The sequence below is a fragment of the Carex rostrata genome, chromosome 24 (assembly GCF_964058835.1).
Source record: "Carex rostrata chromosome 24, lpCarRost1.2, whole genome shotgun sequence".
In the NCBI taxonomy this organism is placed as follows: Eukaryota; Viridiplantae; Streptophyta; class Magnoliopsida; order Poales; family Cyperaceae; genus Carex; species Carex rostrata.
This window is the reverse complement of record NC_135941.1, coordinates 4,765,635-4,786,894: the sequence shown is the minus strand read 5'-3', so window position 1 is coordinate 4,786,894 and position 21,260 is coordinate 4,765,635. Positions and strand designations below refer to the sequence as shown.

The window sequence follows — 21,260 nt, the reverse complement described above, 5'->3', positions numbered from 1 at the left end:
GCCGGTGCTTCCATCTAGCGGATTTGGCAACCATTTTTTGTTCTTCCGCTTTGTGGATCTGGTCATCACTCTTCGCATCGTCTTTTTGGGGTTTTTATTCTCCAATACTAACGGTTCACTTTTTTTTTACATTCTCTTGAGCTCTTCTTCCCCTCTTTGGCAATGGAAGAGTGGGTGGAACGAATTGTACATATAGTTACCTTATATATATATAGAGAGAGAGAGAGATGAGCTATGGTGCATTGCAATGCATGGAGGGGCTTGTGCATTGGACCATAAATCTAAAATTCAAAATCCAAATGACCGATCCAAACCGTTCATCTTGTTCTCCATATTAATATGTGCTTGGAGACCAAATTTTACATTTTTCTGAATTTTTTTACTATTTATTAAGTATTTTACAAAATTATTGATCCAACGATGTCTTAACAAAACAGTAAAATCAGCAGCCACCGTTGGATCAACAATTTTGTAAAATACTTAATAAATAGTAAAAAAAATTCAGAAAAATGTAAAATTTGGTCTCCAAGCACATATTAATATGGAGAACAAGATGAACGGTTTGGATCGGTCATTTAGATTTTGAATTTTAGATTTATGGTCCAATGCACAAACCCCTCCATGCATTGCAATGCACCATAGCCCATCTCTCTCTCTCTCTCTCTATATATAGTAGAATAAATGTTCACTTAGAAAATAAATGCCAGTTTTTGTGATGATGATGTTATCTGTTGTTTTGTGCTGCTTTTCGCTTCTTCTTCTTCTTCTTCTTCTTCTTCTTCTTCTTCTTCTTCTTCTTCTTCTTCTTCTTCTTCTTCTTCTATTTCAAGATGACTGTTCTGGATTGGTTGATTTAGTTCCTAGTCTGATTTGATTTAATTAGTGCATGCTCAACTGATGGGTGACTGTCCTAGTCCGGTCGATTCAGTTACCGGTCTGGCTTGGATTCAGTGCCTTCTCAGCTGTGATATGCGTACAGATGACACTATCTCTAGGCTCCTATCACTCTAATCAAGCAAGGATGATCAATTTGCGTCTACAAGATGCACATAATCCTGAGTGTTTTTTGTTTTATTTAGCTGTATGTTTTTCACAGACACTGGTTGTCTAATTTTATGTAACTTTTTTTATCAATAAAACTGTCTATGAAATTTTGGCAAAAAAAAAAAAAACAACAACAACAACAATTCTAGTAATTTTTTTTTTTTAACTATTTAGACAATTTCTTATTGATCGGCTCTATGAGCTCGGTGTATATATTGTACAAGGTAAGTATAAGCCTGACACGAGGTATCATGAGCTCAAAATGTAATTTGAGATATTTAAAATATGATTGCTGTAGCAAAATTGCGAACATAGTTAAAAAAAAAAAGAAGATAGTGAAATCTCTATCTAAAACAGCGAAGGGTGAGGTAAACATTTTTGTTTGTAGGTGTTCTTATCAAATCTGAAGACAAATTATTGATGAAGGCCTAATTATTAATCAATTAGGGCTTGACTTTGTAGGTTTAGGATGGAATCCTATCACTAATTTTGTACTTTTTTTAGTTCCAAAAATTTGTTTTTTTTATCCAAAGGACCTCTGATATTAATCAATTGTTGGTACATATCCTGGATTTTTTTTTTAAATAGAACCAAATTTAATACTTTTAACGAAACAAGCACCATTAATTTGAATTTTACAAAAAACGAGGTGGAGACACAAAGATGTTTTCTCCACTGAACCGCTGGATCGGTGGACCTATTTTATAACCCATATATACAATCTGACCATTAATTACCACATAAATCAATAGTAAATAGCTCGCAGGGTCGGTGGAGCAAATACGTTTGTACCTCCACCGATGCTAATGCTGTTAAAATATTTAAAATTAATTCTATTTAAAAAAGCTGTTTTTTTTTTTTTTTTTTTTTTAAAAAGAAGGCCATATCCCGTTTCATTAATTATGAAACTTGAAAGTCTTACGACGCCTACCGGCTGTTATTCTGTTAAACAAAGAAATAATAATTAGAATAATGATTTGGTTTCCTATTTCCAACACATCCTAGCTAAGAACACCTGCCTGGCACACGTGCTAAGTGCAATTATCCAAAATCATTGCTTTAGGTATCCATTTAGAGGACAGACTGGTGTCCAATGTGTTTATTCCCTTTAATCCAGGCCATTAGTACCAAACTGCCACGTGGAATTTACATTTTTGGCATCTCCAGTTAGAACAAAACACCCAAAAAAAAATTGTTATCCAATCTCTGCATTATAGTAATAACAGGGTTATTTGTTTTCATCTATGCTACATTTTTCTGAAAAAAAATTAGTTACCATCTTAATATTTTAAAATTTTAACTTTACAGATGTTTTTTTTTTTCAAAATTCCAATTGTACATTTCACGCTGATTCAATCTGCGGAAACCAATTATAAAAAACGACAAGCCGAGGTTGATTAAAGAAATAATCGAAATAGCATGTCTTTTCCAAATTTAATTTCAATATGATAGGTTGTCTTTGTTCTTACATTAAAAACTAATAGAAGCCAAGTAATTTTCAAATCTTGTAAGAATAAAATAAGCATTGTTAATAGCGTGAGCAGTGTTCTTTAAAACAAGTTAGTTCCACATAAATTGAATCTGTGTGGAATTTAAGAATTGAAATTTTGAAAAAGTCGCTAATAAGATTAAGGGAGCACCTAGCTATCTCCCGTAACAATTCTCCATTTATCCTCCAGTCATTAACTACTTCAATAACTACTAACTACCTAGGGGGACCACTTACTATTTGAGGACTATCTAATATTTGAAAGATTTTACAATTGGCGTGCGCAAGTATTCATCTATAATGCATTAAGACATTAAATATTCATCTATAACACATAAAGTATTCATACCTAAAATATCAAGTATTTAAAAAAAAAACTGGACACGTTTTTAGAGGTGATTTTTTTTTCTCCGTTCAATGTAATCAATATTTCTAATGATCGGTGAGAAATTTTGCAAATCTAAAATCACGAATATTTTCTACATAATTTTATCTTTCAAATGAGATCCATGATGACATACTTTCGAGTTGTCCGTTGCACAAATATTCATCCTCATCGATAAAGTATTCATCATCTTTGTGCAAGTGCAAATATAAAAACTTAGCACATCACTCATCCATCTTTTACGCATTTTTAGAGGTAATTTTTTTTTCTTCGTTCAATCTAATCAATATTTCTGACGATCTGTGAGAAATTTTGCAAATTTAAAACCATGAATATTTTTTACACAATTTTATCTTTCAAATGAGATCCATGATGACATACTTTCGAGTTGTCCGTTGCACAAGTATTCATATCTCATCACGCAAATATTCATAGGTGGGAGAGGGAGGTAGAGGCATAGGTGGGAGAGGGAGGTAGAGGCGGAGGTGGGAGAGAAAGACGGAGGCATAGGTGGGAGAGGGAGACAAAGGTGGAGGTGTGAGAAGAAGATGGAGGTGGAAAAGGAAGATGGAGGTGGAAGAGGAAGAGAGAGAAAAAAAATAAATAAAGGTTGTTGGAAATGATAGTTATAGTTAAAATAAAAAATTAGCTAGTTGGAAGATGAATGGAAATAGATAGATGAGAGATATTATAATTACTCTAAGATTAAAATATTAAGATGATAACTGAACTAATTTGGTACAATTTTTGTATGGTATTTATGATAACAATTTTGACATGAGTAATTAAGCAACTTAATTAGGTTGCACATTTGCAACATTTGAGATTGAGGCAGGTGGAGCGAACTCTACAGAGTCTGTGATCTTTCCAGACAGGAGGAGATCTAAAACATACAGCTGTAAGGTCTGTAGATGGGGCCCACGGACAACCTTTGTTTTTGAACCCATGGGCTTTTGTCCCATTGTTTTTTTTTTATCATTGACTGCCCAATAAATGATGGAATTGATTTTGGCAAACAAAAGAGCCTCCTGTAGATTATTGCGTATCAGTTTTGCTTTTTTTTTTTTTTTGGTTGCAATATTTTTTCATCTAATTTGATTTGAACCAAATGAATTATTATTAGTAATTTTAGTATATTTTTATAGTTATAAAAAACTAGTGAGGCTATGGTGCTTTACAATGCGCATATTAGTCTGTGCTATGAATTTCAGACAATCAATCTAAACTGCTCAAATGAGTGAGGTTAGAAACTTTTTATTACTTTTTTAGATGTTGGGAAATCACTACATTCAAATGTTCCAAAATATTTAAGATCAGGTGATTTCCACCTTTTAAAAAAATTAAAAACAATTCTAAAAATTATATAAATTTTGGTTTTCAAATATGTTGATTTACAATTTAAATTTTAAATTGAAAGTATGAATTCATAGTACGGAGCTATATGCGGATTGTAAAGTACCATATCCTCACTTATAATTTTTTATTTTTTTTAGATAAAGATGAGAATAAAATCTCTCAACTTTAATTATCAAGAATTCTTCTAATCAAGTTTTGAATCTACGACAAAACATTAACAATTTTATTTAGAAAAAGTTTCTTATTAGTTAAAGGGTATACAAATTAACTTGGTGGTACCTTTTTTGTTAGTTAGTTTTTTTTAAGTAAAATTTGGACATCCATTGGATTGCTTATCACCAAGCAGAGAAAAATCATTATTTTTAAGCAAACTTGGTTAATTTATTATGAAGAAAAAAATTGGTTAATTTGAATTTCAAAATGATGTTTAAATGGATGATAAAAGGTAACTACGGCGATAAAATATCAAAATCATGTTATTCAATTATATATGGGGAGGATTCAATTACATCTTTTTTTGGTGACATCGGATTACACCCTATGTTTTCAAAGTTCAAATAGTCGATCCAAACCATTTGATATAATAGATATGTTAAAATGTACTTGCAGATAAAATCTTATATTTTTTCTGAATTTTTTTACTATTTATTAAGATGGGTACAAAAATTCAATAGTCTGAAAACAACGATTTTGTAAAATAGTTAATAAATAGTAAAAAAATTAAAAAATATATAAAATTTGATCTGTAAGAACATTTCAATATATCCATCATGTTGAACGGTTTAGATTGCATGTTTGAAATTAAAAAAAAAAGATGTAATTGAATCCCTCCTCCTCATTGTATATACCGTATAATATTATTATGTTTCTTGGATTATTCATTCCATACCTTATAGAGTAATGCATTTTTGTCAAAGGAACTCAAGTTGTAGGTGCGGAGCAGCACTCATATATTATTACAGTTTTATTATCCAGAAAAGGGAAAATAAAAAAAGGCACCGACCATTGCTCTAGGTTTGATCCACAAGCCGCTCTCGTCCAGTCACGACTCACGTGCTCAGTACGACCGCGTGCAATCTGGGATCCAATCAGCATCCAACAATTTTCAATGAAACTGGTTTAATATTAATTTGTGGAATTCACTACAAAATCTGCCTCGATTACATTCTCTCTCTCTCTGATGCGCAGCGTGGTTCTGAAAATTAAAATTAGAATCGCATAGCCAATCCTTGACTTGAAGTCAGAGGAATCAATTAGAATCTGACTTGAAGTCAGAGATGTAATTGAGTTATAGTGCTAAGTTGTGAAACAGGAATCAGTTAGGATCATACTTGGTTGTGATTGGCATTAGATGCAAGTGTTTTTTCTTTCTAGAGAAGCTGTAACTTCCTGTTTGTTACTGTTTACTGATTCAAACCATATGCACTACTGCAGAGGTGACAACATACTGTCTAAAAATAAATTTAATTCACTTATCAATTTAAATTGTAAAATAGTTTGTTTCATACTTTTTTTTTGCTTTTGATTTAAAATACTAGTTCTTTTATCAACTTATAAAAGAGAGTAACATACACAATTATCACATCTGTTATGCACTGTACAAATCACATGATATGTTTCTTTACTCTAGTCAAATTGAAAAAAAAAAACAAAACAAAACAGATGCATAACAACTCAATTTTAGTATCAATATTCAAATTACAAAAGCCTACTGCATCTACTATTTAAATTAACTTAGTAACCGTGAATGTGATTTCTAGTTTTTTTAATTAGCGGAGTGCATTATGGGTGTGGTTAATATTTTTTTTATATTAGCCAATTAAATATAAAATGTCTTCTATCTAAAAAAATAAATATAGTCCCTATAGTATGTACTTCTCCGGTTCTTTTTTTTTCTTCAATTCACACATTGCTTCTTTCTTCTCCAAGTTTTTTCTCTGTCTCTTTTTCTTATTCTTCATCAAAAAATTTCTTAAACGGTTCAACCAACATGTTTCAAAAATAATAAAAAAGGATTTTGACAATACTTTGCCTCGATATTTTCTTATCTTACCAAGATAGCATTGCGTAACAACTCCAACTTTCAAGCAGTCCAGGTTGTCTTGATGACAATACATGCATATGAGAGTCGGTTCAGGTAGACGAAAAATCAGTTCAACTCAGAGTAAAACTTTATTGACTCGGCCAAGTCAGACCAATTCCATCGTTTTTTATGACAAAAAATCGCCATACTATGTGAATCAGATAAAATAGTGGAGTCCATTATCACTCAAGTAATAGTGTCGATTTTACTCTCACGGTCTACAACGCATTGCTAGTCCGAGTGTAAATAGAACCGTTCCTTAAATGAAATCAGACTGGGAGAGCAGGAGAGCACTTTTACCAGCGCAAATCTCGAGGCGTATGTACGGATGTTATCAGGTCTGAATCTGATACGGAATTGTCTAGAAAAGATGCTGTTCCGTATCAACACATTACAGTCTCTCAATAAAAAATTAAAATTAAATCAACCCATGACAGGTTAGTTGCTAAACGGAAAACTAAACTTTTTGTCTCGGCACAGCAGCCGTTTTCAGAAAATAAATTTTATCTAATAATTTTTTTTCTATCTATTTATCACAAGTCACAACTAGTTTGTTCAGTAGTCATGCTTCAGTTATTCAATGTTTCACTGACTCTTCAAAGTTCAAACCAAATCTATCAGTCAATGACCTTTGTCGTTTCTTTATTTTATTCAGGTTATACTTATACTTACAACATTAATTAATTAATTAATCAAATCAGTCTATTTGATGAATGATGCTTTTACATACGGAATCTGTAGACATTTTGATTTATTGTAGTATAATGTCAAATGATTAGAAATGACAAAAACAATGAATTATTTTATAAACCATAATTACAAAAAAGATTTTTATGAAATTAACATAATTACTTTTTTTTTATACAAAAACTATAAAAACCGAAATGTCATTTTGATCTCAATTTATTTTTATTTTTGTGAGACCGAAATGACAATTCAGTCTCAGGTATTTTCACAATTTTTCAATGTATTTTTTTCTATCTGTGAAAACGGTTGGGATCGAAATGACAATTCGGTCCTCTCCCAAAAAAAGGATCGAAATGGCATCTCGATTCTTAATTTTTTTTAAAAAAAAACAAAGCAATTAAGTTGGTTTGGTAATTTTTATTTATTTATTTATTGTTTCTAAAAAATTCAAAAACAAGCGTACTAAAATAAATTTCACAAGCTTTTATTTTCTCTTTGCTGCCCAATTTTACACTAAGTAAGCTCAAAAATTATAAATTTTTCATGTAAATACATCAGTAATATACTTTTGAATTAGTCTCACGAACTATATTAATTGTTCATCATAACCAGAATAAAAACCAAGGTTCTAAATAGCGTTTATCGCGTCATAGCGGGGAGCCTCCAAAAAAAGCTATAACGAATAGCGACGCTATAGCGAAAGCTATTCCAAATAGTGTTTTTTTATTTTTATAAAAATTATATTATATATTTGTACTAAATATCAACATTATTTAGTCTCATAGAACAATAAATAATATCAAATTGATTAAAAAATTATAATATTCATATTGAACCAATACAAAGTCCAAATTGCGACTCAAAATATCTATAGTAATACTAATATCATAAACTATCGATCTTTTTCTATTTAAAATATCTTCAACATCATAACATAATTTATCTTTTTTCTATTTAAATTTCAAAATAACCTAGAAATTGAAAAGAAAAAAAAATCATACTTCTAGTAAAATAAACAGATGATCCTTGAAGAAATTCTTGTTAGTCCCTAAAATTTTCATAATTTAGCAATTATTTATTTGATTTATCATCAGTTAAAAAAAAACCAAGAGCAAAATGAAAAAATTATTATAGCGGACTTGAATTTGATATAATGTAATATTCATCAAAATTAAACAATATCTTCACCATTTATTTATTTTAAAGCTCATATAAATTGAAAAAAAAAAAAACAGCAAATGTTACATAGCGCGCGCTATTTGCGCTACACGCTATACGCTATAGCGGACCGCTATAGCGTCTGTAGCGCAAATAGCGTGTTTTAATGCCATAGCATAGCGTTTGGTCTCCACAAACGCTATAGCGCGCTATTTAGAACACTGATAAAAACCATGTTCAGGTGAGAATTCATAAGCAGCTCGGGAGCAAGTAACAGCAGGAATATATTATCAAATGAAGAAAAAAAGAAAGAGAGAACTTATTACTGAATTAGGCTAATATGACACTAGTGTTATATCAAATTAAATAACACCACATCTTAAATTCTTAGATCTGCTTTAAGATTCGTACAAAATGAAGTGCTTGAACAGTAAAAGCGAATAGTACGAATCTTAAAGCATATCTAAGGATTTAAGATGTGATGTTATTTAGTTTGATATAATACTAGTGTCATATTAGCCTAACTCCTTATTACTATTTAAAGAAATGGCAGCTGGATCCAACTGTGAGTTTTTGACCGGGGACAGAGGAAAGGGACAGCAGAAGCATCGCTGGGTTCTTTACAACGTGGGGGTGGGACTGACACTGACATCTTAAATTACATTTCTTCTTCATCATCTCCGTTTCTATGTCACTGGATATATCCATTTTCCGTAATTAAAGCCCATTTGACATTACCCATTGGCCCAAGCCCAAAAGAATTGTCTACAGAGAAAGAGTGTGAGGCTCCTCTCCAGTTGGGCTGATCAAATCCGTCTATTTCAGATCATAAGGATAACGAAAAATTTGCCTAAAAAGCTTCATTTATCAAAGTTTCAATCCCATTCTTATAGCTAGTTCAAAAATATATGCACAATAGAACTGGAACTAATTTAATGGCCTGTAAAGCCTCAACGTTTTTTTTTTCTAATTATCTGATACAAATTTGATACATTTTAAATATATGTATGTTTGATTTTTCATGTAGTGATGGACATGAAATTGTTTAAAGATTTCAATCTATTGAGAACAAAGCACGGCAATGCATTTTATTTACTTTTTATGTAATTTAATAGTGAAATATTTTCAGTTGTCATTTAAATTCCCGTCATGTGTTTTACACTTTTTTTATGCTCATCTTAATCATTCTTTAATTGATGTGATTCTATGATAGCATTATCTATCCATCAAAACTTCATCTAGTATATACTAATCTTATAAATTTACATAAAACTTTGATCCATCCAGATGTACATATTGTATAGCAAAAGTTTGATAATAATAAACGTCATAGTAAAGATGGGCGGAGTCAAACTTTCAAATTATGGAGATCGGATGTGAATAGAAGTCAATCATATAAATTTTTTGTGCTGTGAATAGGGGTCAATTTACAGTATTCATAGCATTTTAATCTAAATTATATAGAAATAGTGTACAAATACAAATTTTTTGAAAATAAATGAGAATCAATTGATCCCAATTTCCTTGATGTGCCTCCGCCTCTGATAGTAAATATTGATTTTGGGAAATAAATTCTGAAACTATTGTCAAAATAACAATGCATGGATGGTAGCTTAAATACAGTTTGAACTTAATCAAAATAATAACAATACCTCTTCTTAGCTGATGAAACATGAAAGTATGCACAAAAGTCCCTTCATTCATATAAAATTATAAATACATAAAAGAACTGTTTTGTGATTTCAAATTATTATTTTGAAAGCTTGAGGCATCAAAATAGGAATTGAAAAGGATTTAGCAAAGTAAACATACTGACACCAAAAAAATGGATAGTTTAGAAACAGTAGGTATCAGTAAGGTTCGAAACAGGCTAAAGGTCTAATCGGAAATGCTAGTGTCTCAGAGCTAGTACATAGCATCAAAATAGTCTAGAATTCCTTTTCTTAATTTCAACACAACTTTCCAACATTTACTATCTAACATCCAAATTCAAATTGTACCGTGTACTGTTGTTATACCAGTGTCTCAGAGCTAGTACATAGCATCCAAATTTCTATTATCCCACCTAAAATCTTGCATGGATGCGCACATACACAGACATGATTTCAAATCACTATGCTCGTCTCTTTATGTCTTAATTTTTCTTGTTTTATGCTATCATTGATATTCAAATCACAATAGGCCCTCTAATCCAATAGAAATATGATTATACTGAGCCCAATAGGCCCTCTAATCCAATAAAATATGTACTTCTATCAGGGCCTCAAAACTGTAGTTAGTTAAAACCAAGCCTAAATGATATTTTTCTAAACCCAGTATTCTTATTTCAAATTCAGATTAACATAATATTTTTGTTTAGATCTGAACCGTCCGATCAAGAATCCACACGAATATTAAAGTGGTCCGTGCATTCTACCTTGAACTGAATCGGTCCGGATTCTGATCCGACGGCCCGGACCTAAACAAAAATATTCAGCTATATGGATTCTTCTTATTTGAGGTCATATCGTTAAGATTACAAGTTTTTGGTTTTCAAACTTCCAAAAAAAAAATTCAAATCAGTTCATATAATTTCGTTGTACCTTATTCTAGCTAATAATAAATAACACAAAGCGGAGTTCGAATACAATTGTATAGGGAGATAATATACCAAAATCAATCTCTACTACTAATTAACCTTTAAATTTGAAAAAAACTAAAATTTTAATGTTTATAGGATATAATTACTATATAATTCGTTGACTTATAGCTAAACTTTTTTTCTTCTTCTGAAAAATAGAAATTCCGTACATTTAGGTTTGGTTAACAATTTGATTATATAATAAATGATGTACTGATCAAATAATAAAAGAAGTAATACAGAAAAACAAATATGATAAAATAATTGCAAATGCTTAAGTGTACTTGGTCTCCATAACATACAACTATCAATTATGTTATATATAATAAATGATACCTATCCATCAAAATCTCTCTTATAACAAAAAAAATTAAGAGACATGGAGGATTCGTGGTAAGCATGGCTTCTTACCAACCATGGTTTTTCACCAGAAGAATAAATTAATATAAACTAAAAGACCAGCTTGGTACTTGGCCTTGTGCTTACAAGAATTGCAATTGCTGTTGTTTGGTTGATACTTTCCTCAGGCAAGCCCTCTCTGGTCTGAAATGTACAAAGCTACTGTCATTAAAGGCATAGTCGTAAAGGTCAACGTTGCCTTTTTTATTCTGTTACTTGTCTCCTGCCTTCTCCTCCTCCTTCGGCCATCATTTATTTTTGGTATCAATAGCAATGACAATGTCGCCTCGCTTGTCCGGTGCACCTCTCGTGATTGCAAGGTTAACGTTCTACTTTGTTCGTCTTTGTTTTATAAGATTTACCCTATTAACCTCAATAGTCAATACAATAACCTTGTGTTGTGTATGCATCCATATACGAGTCTGGATCCCCTAAAGTAGCTCAAATTTTGAGTTTGGATACGGACCATCCGGTTCAAAATCTGAGTTAATCCGCTCCGAGGTGGAATGCACAACGCCGCTTTAATAATCGTGCCAAAGCATATTTGATGGTTCGGATAGGGGATGTGAATTCTCCATATACTATTATTTAAAAGAACAAGGTTTGTTTTAAGTGCAGGACATAAAATTCTATGTTCAAAGTATATTTTTTTTGGTGTGGTAGTTATCGATGTACAATAATTTTTCCCATTTAAATGATGTTTTTTTTTCTTAAAAAAAATAGAAATTAAACATTTGTAGCTCATAATATAATTGTTCAGTAATCAATAATAATTCACATATTAAGGGATTCAAGGTTATATTTGATCATTGAAAGTTACTAACAATATTTTTTTTGGATAATTAAATTTTAGGTGTCTGTGGCCCTTCCAAATTTGGAAACAAGCAAAAGCAACAGAACAAAGAAAATTGCCCCAAGTTTCATTGATTTCATCAATGGCAATACGAAAATTGGTTTAGTTAACATAGAAGAGGACGACCTAAGTGACTGGGGCATGAGAGGTAAGTCGATGACTATACGGTTTGAACGGGTTTCTAGCAGTATTGTATGGGATGATTTGTTCCCTCAGTGGGATGATGAGGATAACAGCAAGAAACCGTTGTGCCCTGAAATACCGATGCCAGATTTTACGAGATATGATGAGGTAGATGTTGTCATAGCCAGGCTGCCATGTAGGAAACCGAAAGATGGCTGGAACAGGGATATGTTCCGATTACAAGTTCATATGATTTCTGCTAATCTAGCGGTGAGAAAAGCGAGGAGAAATATAAATGGGGCGGTGAAATTGATATTTCTGAGCAAATGCATACCCATGATGGACATTTTTCGATGTGACGATTTGGTGGCAAGGGAAGATGAGTGGTGGATGTACGAGGCGAACATTGACAAACTCGAGGATAAGTTGAGATGGCCCTTGGGCTCTTGTAATTTTGCATTGCCTATATGGGGTCAAGGTATGTGCTATTTAATTCAACTCAATTATATGTTATACTTTTCTCTTATTATCAAACAAGTCTAATTTATTATAGAAACAAATACTTATAATAATAATTGTAGAATCAAATAATAATTAGTCTTATAGTCATCAGTTAAAGGTCTCATCGGTGTACTCTTGGAAAATTCATTGTTTTACTGTTCTCTGATAAATAGTTCACAAGTTGAACCCCTGATTCAATAGTAATTTCTACTTTGGTTGACATAATGTACTATTTAATTAAGTACTCTATTTTGCCTCATTTAATATTTTCCATGTAGAAATTACTATTTAAAAAGGTTGAAGAAAGATTGTCAGAAGTACCAATTTACAAATTTTTTTTTTTACATGGGACTTTTGTTTTACTCAATCATTTAACTACAAGAATTCTCTACTTGAAGGAATCAATAATGAACTCGAGGCCTCCAAAAAGATTATATCACCAGTCCCAGGCCGACGAGAGGCCTACGCCACAGTTCTTCACTCCTCTGATAATTACGTTTGTGGCGCCATAACATTGGCTCACAGCATTCGCCGCTCAGGCTCCACTCGCGACCTCATCCTCCTCCATGATGAGTCAATTCCAGAGGACAAGCTTAACGCCCTTGCCTCCGTGGGCTGGATCCTTCGAAAAATAACCCGGATCCGCAATCCTCGAGGAGAACCCGGGTCCTACAACGAGTACAACTATACCAAAATGAGACTGTGGCAGCTAACTGAATACGACAAAATAGTTTTTGTCGATGGCGATGTGTTGGTCTTGCGTAATCTTGATGCTTTATTTAGCCTACCGCAGATGTCTGCTGCTAACAATAATAAATTCATTTTCAATACCGGGGTTATAGTCATCGAGCCCTCAAACTGCACATTCAATACCCTAATGGAAAATCATGACAATTTGACCTCTTACAATGGTGGGGACCAGGGTTTTGTGAACGAGAACTTTGTATCATGGCACCGGTTTCCTAGGCGGATGAACTATTTGAAGCACATCACCGAAGAACAGAGGTTGATCAAGGAGGATTTGTTCAAGGCAGAACCATCAAAGCTGTATTCAATTCACTACATTGGATCAAAACCATGGAATTGTTATAGAGATTATGACTGTAACTGGGATAAAGAGGAGTTACATGTATTTGCGAGTGACACAGCGAATCAGAAGTGGTGGAAAATTTACGATGAATTGGATGAAAGCATGAAGATGCATTGTCTGCTCTCGGAGCGGAGAAAGATCGAGCTTTTGTGGGATCGAAAGCAAGCAGGGGAAATTGGAAATCCTGATCAGCATTGGCGTATCAATATTACAGATCCGAGAAAGGATTTGTGAGATATTAGAAGGGTCGGAGCTATTTATTTTTGTTTCTATTTTTTTTTTGTAATATGTTGTTTGTTCTTGCTCATTTTAGTTCAGAAAAAAAAAAAAAAACAATTTTTCCTCAAGCTATAGTTAAAAACTTAAAATGGACATTTTTTTAATTTTAGAAGTAAAGTCAAACTTATAAAAGATATATACTTGACAACATATGCGTGCCATCATTTTACCATGAGAGTCTAACAAAATATATTCATCTATTGAAAATTACCTGGCCACTTGGCCAATGGCCAAGAATAATTACAAGAAATTCTTTCTCAAAAAAAAATAATTACAAGAAATTATGATGGAGATAGTGTGAGAATTTGTAGAGAAGTCTAGGCGTTCTCCCCTAACTTATTACTTTGGAGGCTGCTAAAAAAAATCTTAGGACAAAGTCTTATTAAAGTTGGACTTAAACCATCTGATCCGTATCGGAATTTGTACGAATGGTTTAGATATCTCATTTATCGGAAATTAGTATCAATGAGGCTAGGTAATGAACATTTTTCCTAGTGAGATTTTGTTTCCTAAATAAAATATCAAAAGAGCTAAAATAAGAGAATATGTGCAAAAAATATGGTATAAACAGCTAGGCCCAGATTTTGGAGTAAAAGATAAGTACCTCGCAACAGTAAAAGGTCAAGTTCTCCAAAATTGGTGAATACCGGACGAGACGATCTATCATATCCATGCAATTAATCAGATAACTATCAAAATTCTCAAACAACCTTCAGATTCTCAAAGTAGGGGCAATTCTTGAGAGCATGTTTTAGCATACCAGTCATATATCAATACTGTACCTGGTTTCTCTCTTTCATCGGCAAGGACAGTAGCACAGATAAAAACAGCTTATATTTTATTAGTCCAAATATTCCATATCATTGTCTTTATTGCACACACTGCGAAAAATGTAAATATTAAAAAAAAAAGTTCCTGTGAAAGCCATAATATCAATCAACAGGCAGTCAAAAACGTCTTGGTAGTTTATAGGTTTTCACTTTTTCTTCAAAAAAAAAATTAAAAAAACTTGGTCCAACTGAGAGCAACAGACAAAAAAAGGATGATAGTCCAATTGGAACTCTCCTAGGACCATAGTGGATTTCAATAGCACATGCCCGTTATCCATTTCAACACCACAGACCCGTTATCCTTCAACCTTTGAGATCGAGCGAGAGGTATTCGCTGCTATGTGAAACCAACCTCACGCATTCCCCTCTTCTCTAGGATCCAATCAACTCAGGCCTTTGCCTAAGCCACTTGAATAAACTGCCCAACTTGGAACGGGTGGGCCAACTGAGAGTTGATGAGATCCGGTCTACAGGCCTAATCAGAAATGCTAACAGTTTGACACGATTTTCTAGCATTTTCTATCCAATATTCAAATTCAAATCTTTGTTACAATCTTTCTGTTATACCAGTGTCTCAGAGCTGGTACATAGCATCCAAATTTCTATTATCCCACCTAGAATCTTGCATGTATGCACACGTATACAGATGCATTCAAATCATTATGCTCGTCTCTTTATGACTTTGTGTCTTAATGTTTGTCGTTTATGCTAGTTCTAGTCCGTACCAGTCGGTATTATCATGCATACCATCTTTGCCATGTCTTTTAATTTGGTCTGTCGCTTCCTTTCTATATTTTTGAAATGTTATGAAAATTGGAATAGACACCATATTTGTATTGATATAGGCTCTTTTGTCTAATTATAGCAAGATGATAGACAAAATGTAATGGAAGCCTCCAGTCAAGATATAAATAGAAGTTAATCACTGAGATATTCTTCCATTCTAGTGTATCAATATAGAATATACAAAATTGCCTCTATCTCTTCTCTGTCTCTTCTCTTCTAATTTCATGGTATCAGAGCACCATGGACACCTCTACGCTCAATCCAAATGAGCCTATTACAAATCCTCTGCCTCAAAACCCTCCTACCAATCCTCTGCCTCAAAATTCCTCTTCTGATCAAATAGTGATGATTAATGTTCCTATTTCTACCAAATTGACAAGAAATAATTTCTTAGCTTGGCAAACACAAATCTTACCGGTGCTCCATGGATATGGGTTACACAAGTACATCACCACATCAACAACAACTACCTCATCAGATTATTAGAAAAGGCAGGACAAGTAGTGTCATGCTCAACCTCCGCGGATCTATGGCAGAACCTCCAACAATCCTTCTCATCTTCTTCACGTGCACGACTCACTGAGCTTCGTCGGAAACTTCAAAACACCACAAAAGGTAGCTCTCCTCTTGTCTAGAATTTCTCCAAAAGATGCGTTCCATACCTGATGAGTTGGCATTCACTGGTTAGCCAATTTCTGATGATGACCTGTCCATGTATATCTTGGGTGGAATCGGTTCTGAGTTTAACTCAGTCGTGGCTGCTACTACCACTCGTCCAGAACCATATTCAATCCCAAAACTTCATGCGTTTCTTCTAAGTTTTGAATCCTTAATTAACTCCCAAAACAACACCTTCTCTTCTCTCCCATCTAACCCAAATCCCACTGCCTATTACTCTCACAATACCCGAACCAATAACTCAAAAACCTATAACCAAGACCCAATAATTCTCGTCCCCCTTCCAACTCTGGTCCGAGACAGAACATTAGGCCCCAAGCCTCTTGCCCTGTTTACCAAAACGCCCCTGGTCTTCTTCCTAGCCCAACTGGTTTTCAAACCCGGCCTCCCTCCAATCCACAGCCTAACATTGATACCAGGAGCTTTCAGCCCAGACCACCCAATCCAGACAAGAACGAGATTTGTCAGATTTGCTCCAAGAATAGACACGTGGCCAAAAATTGCTGGCATCAATTTGAGAATACCTATCCTCCCACTGCACTGAACAATTACCAAGCTTTTGTGACTCATCCTGGTGCTTCTTCCTCTACTTCCGAATGGGTCATTGATTCCGGTGCTTCTCACCATGTGACCGGAGATCTTAACAACCTCTCTTCATATATTCCATACGAGGGCTTTGATCAACTGCAAATTGGTAACGGCTCCGGTTTGACAATTTGTCATATCGGTTCAACCTCTCTCACGTTTTCAAATTGCACCCTCTTATTACATGATATCCTATCCCTTATTTTACCAAAAATTTATTGAGTCTCTCCAAATTACTCCAGGATAATTCACTAACTTTTGAATTTTCCTCTCATTTTTGCAATATAAAGGACTGCCACACTTCGACCTTCCTCCTCCAAGTCAAGCTCGTTAATGGTCTCTACAACATCTCTCTACAAGCTCCTCAAATCTCCTCTCCTCAAGCTCTTCTCTGTCACACCCCAAACCAGGAATTCTAGATTTAAGATGTGATCAACCTCGCCTCGTGCTTAATTAATTATTAAGCACGCAAGGCTAATCATAAATAATAAATCAAACAGCAGCAGAAACAAAATAATATAAATATCAAGTATCAGTCACATAGCAAATAAATAAACATACACAAACATAACATATAATTCGATCCATCTCGGATCCAACTAACACCATCTATAGAAGGGGATACATGATCTATCGAGCCCGTATATATAACACAGGCAATACGGGACTCGTAAACCTAATCAAAAGCCTAACCCTAACTAGGTCAAGTGGTGTGGCCCTCGGGGACAGCTCCTGACATCTCTTGTTACGGACCGCCAGAACCTGTACCTAAAACCCACAAAACAACTTGTGGGTGAGCGACAAATCGTCCAGTATGTGACCCAGAATTATCCCATCAGGGATCCTCTACGGTCAAAGCACTTTTATTTATAAAATGAATACAATTTTAAAATATGCACATGTGTGATCCTATCTCAATATCTAATAATACTTTTAATTAATGTCATGATGCGATTAATCTATTATGCCAACATGCAAAATAAACCCAAAGACAAAATATCATAACAGATAATAATCAAGTCGGAGTCCAGTACCCCAAGCACTGTGTGCCCAAATATAATAATAATACATATTAAGTAAATCACCCCGTGCCGTGCCAATAGGATCAAAAGATCTGAATAATATAATCCAAGGACTGCGATCAGGGGAACAATGATACACGTTGCCTACATGACATCGAGCATTGCCCTTAGGATAGTAGAACACTAGCCGATGGTTATATCAAAATCCGGTGTGTCATCTCGCCTAACGATTCATCACCCAAAGATATAAAATAGGAGAAATCATACAATACAAGTCATAAAATTGTTAATCTCTTCCCTCATGAGCAGGAGAGAACTCTATCGTCTGGCCAGACCAATAGGAACACCACACATGAATTCTACCCAAACCAGTGCTAGAACCCCGTACAAGATTCTACCCAAGACTCGTCGGTCTTGGAATCCCGCACAAGATTCTACCCAACACTACCCGGCTTGGAATCCCGTTCTAGGCAAAGTAGCTCCCAATGTAGGGAAGGAATAAATTCCGAATCGTCTGTGTCTCAGGGCTCGAGTCCGCCCGCACGCAATGGTAAAATGAATCGAAAAAGTATATAATCAAAGTCATACATATAATATAAATCCTAAGGCCATCCGAGAATCAAGTGACCCTCGGCTCAGTTGCTGTTGGGCCGTCCAATGCCAAGTGACACCAAGACGGAACGAAGTCACTCGGCCCTGCTCAGCTCTCACCAATGCATGCGTATGCACGTAATATAATAATAATATATTGTCTTCCACGAGAGGGAGACAACTAATAACCTAATATTCTAATAATATATTTATAATATTATTTAATTATTCTACCCCTAAAATACAGTAAATTCAGGTTTTTCAGGGTTTATGCAATTTTACCTACAGTGCAGAAAGGATAAACATGCTCTACAGTTTTAATGCTTCTACTTAAAATAAAGTGCGGATGTCAGGTCAGATGGATCGACTGGTAAGAGTACGCCCACGAAAAAGATAATTCATATATCCCACACCTGTAGGGCTGGAGTCTCTGTGGCTAACCATCAGCGAAATCAGCGGGCTCCGCGTATGCTCTGAACTGCGGGTCAGTCGGACCAGTCCAATGATCAGACTCGTACGGGATCTGCTGATCTGAAATTACGTAATTTAAACTAATTAAAATCTATGCTAAATTATTCTAACCCTCGCCCCAGTTAATATGTAAATTAAATTCTCGATTATTTCGATTTTATAAAGATTACCTGTTCGCGTGAAAGCGCAACGCAAGTTTCGGTACGCTTGGGAGCGTACCTTTTAAAACCGCGGTTACACCTTCCGATTAGGGTTGCAAGTGCACAACCCTATCGAGGAGTATAATCGGGTGTCGATCCATAGGGACGGTTTCTTTATCTAGAATCTACTTATCTCGACTAAAAACTAGAAGTGAGAAAGAGGGAGTTTTGGTACTTAATCTTCCTAAAGAATCAACTCAAGCAATCAAACAATGCAATAGAATAGTGACTGTGCAAGGAAAGGTATAAACTGTGTTTTGATTTAGGATAAAAGATGTTTCAAGGGTTTCAGACTTCATCTCTGATTTGCCTCTAGTGGTACGGGTCTTACCAAGTTGGTACGGCTAGGCCGCACCAACCTTGTTCCACCAAGCCGTGTGGGCTTGGTATGGGTAGGCCTCACCACTCTTGTAAGACCCGTACTGATTTACCAGAACAGAGCTTACAAGTTCGAGTTGATGCATTTCTTGCTGGTACCTTGTATTAAACTCTTGAGAAAGGTTCAATTGACCATACCTAAGGTTCCTAAACCTCAACTCTCATTTGTTGGTTCAAGATCTAGGTTTTGGAGTCAATTCTTCACCTTCTAGGGTTTCTAAACCTCAACTCTCGTGTTTTGGTCCAGATCCTCTAGTTGATTGATTGGAGATCTAAGGTATCCTCTAATCTGTCAATTAGGGGAGAATTCAACCTTTCGGCTTCAATTCGAACAAGTCTACCTAAAGGGATTGGTTTGGTTGAGAGAAGGCAATGGTCACATGACCTTGTTAGGGTTGATCTACCACCATAGGCACACCACATGCAATCACAGAAAGACAAAGCAATCAAGACAAGCAAATACACAATCAATACAATCAAAAGAGTTCATACAAGATCCAAATCAAGAAAAGCAACACAAATCAAGAAAATCCATCTGCAAACCCTAGAAACAATGATCAACTACTCACAAGTCATAGATCTGTCCAGAAATACAAATAAAGAGATAAAGAGAGGCATGATAGAACTAGATCGAAGATCGGGAGTGGAGAAGGGGTTGATCCGTCGATTTTCGCCTCTTCCTCTTCCTCTTCCTTCTTCTTCTCTCCTTGCTCCTTTGCTCTCTTTCTCTCTTTCTCTGAGCTCTCAATCTGGAATGAAATGTGAATTCTCAAAAATGGAGAGATCCCTCGCTTTAAATAGCCTCTGCCAAGATTTGAATTCTGTCAGACGGCATCTATGTACGGCCCGTACCAAGGTGGTACGGCCAGGCCGTACAAGATGGGAGAGAGGCTGGATCGGCTAAGTCTGGTATGGCCCGTACCAAGCCTGGTAAGGGCCGTACCAGGGAGTCCAAAAACGCCGTTTCTTCGTGTATTTTGCTCCAATCCTGCAGAAAACAAACAAACTCTCAGCAGTACCAAATTATAAGGATATATCAATGAAATGCACATGATTTTGACAATTTAGAACGTGAATTTGGTACGAAATCAAGTCAAATATAGGCTAAATATGCGAGGTATCATTATCGATTCGGTCAGTCCGACTGAACCGATTAGTCAGATATTAATTATTTACTTGCATGCCATCGAGCTTAGCATTAAATCTTAATTTATAAGTTCATCAGATATTGATCATTCATTTTGATTTAAATTATCCAAATTTTAATTCTAAATAATTTATAGTTTTAATAATTTAATTTGAAGATATATTGCTTGTAAAAATTATAATGTCAAAATATTTGCAAAATTATCATTCGTGAATTACAAAAATTTTATATGTGTTCTACATATCTAATCTATTCTAATTACCTATTTACTTTAATTTACTTTTAACGAAGTATAAATAATTCACTCGATTAAATTTCGATTTCGCAAGTTAATTTTATTATTAAAGTTTACATGATGCTACTATTTTAATAAATGTGTAAACTTTGTAATTATCACTAAACTAATATTGTTAGTTTAATATATTTTAGTTAGTTTATAATTTAGATACATAATTTGTTTATAAAATTTTTAAAAACGAATTGTTTATCTATTTTACGCGTTTCA

At 34.3% G+C, this 21,260-nt stretch overlaps 1 protein-coding gene across 1 annotated transcript; it reads left to right on the top strand.

The window, feature by feature from the left end:
- The first annotated feature begins 8,748 nt into the window (after positions 1 to 8,748).
- LOC144575286 (UDP-glucuronate:xylan alpha-glucuronosyltransferase 2-like) lies at positions 8,749 to 14,048 on the top strand. Its single transcript, XM_078325378.1, has 4 exons — positions 8,749 to 8,817; positions 11,350 to 11,541; positions 12,075 to 12,675; positions 13,097 to 14,048. The coding sequence occupies exons 1-4, from the start codon at positions 8,749 to 8,751 to the stop codon at positions 14,020 to 14,022; spliced, it is 1,788 nt and encodes a 595-aa protein (XP_078181504.1). The 3' UTR covers positions 14,023 to 14,048.
- Positions 14,049 to 21,260: the final 7,212 nt, after the last annotated feature.

Excerpts from the sequence above, each read along its gene's own strand:
- LOC144575286 (XM_078325378.1), top strand. The coding sequence starts at position 8,749 with ATGGCAGCTGGATCCAACTGTGAGTTTTTGACCGGGGACAGAGGAAAG. Across the intron at positions 8,818-11,349 it reads GACAGCAGAAGCATCGCTGG|GCAAGCCCTCTCTGGTCTGA; the intron begins GTTCTTTACAAC and ends TACTTTCCTCAG. Across the intron at positions 12,676-13,096 it reads ATTGCCTATATGGGGTCAAG|GAATCAATAATGAACTCGAG; the intron begins GTATGTGCTATT and ends CTCTACTTGAAG.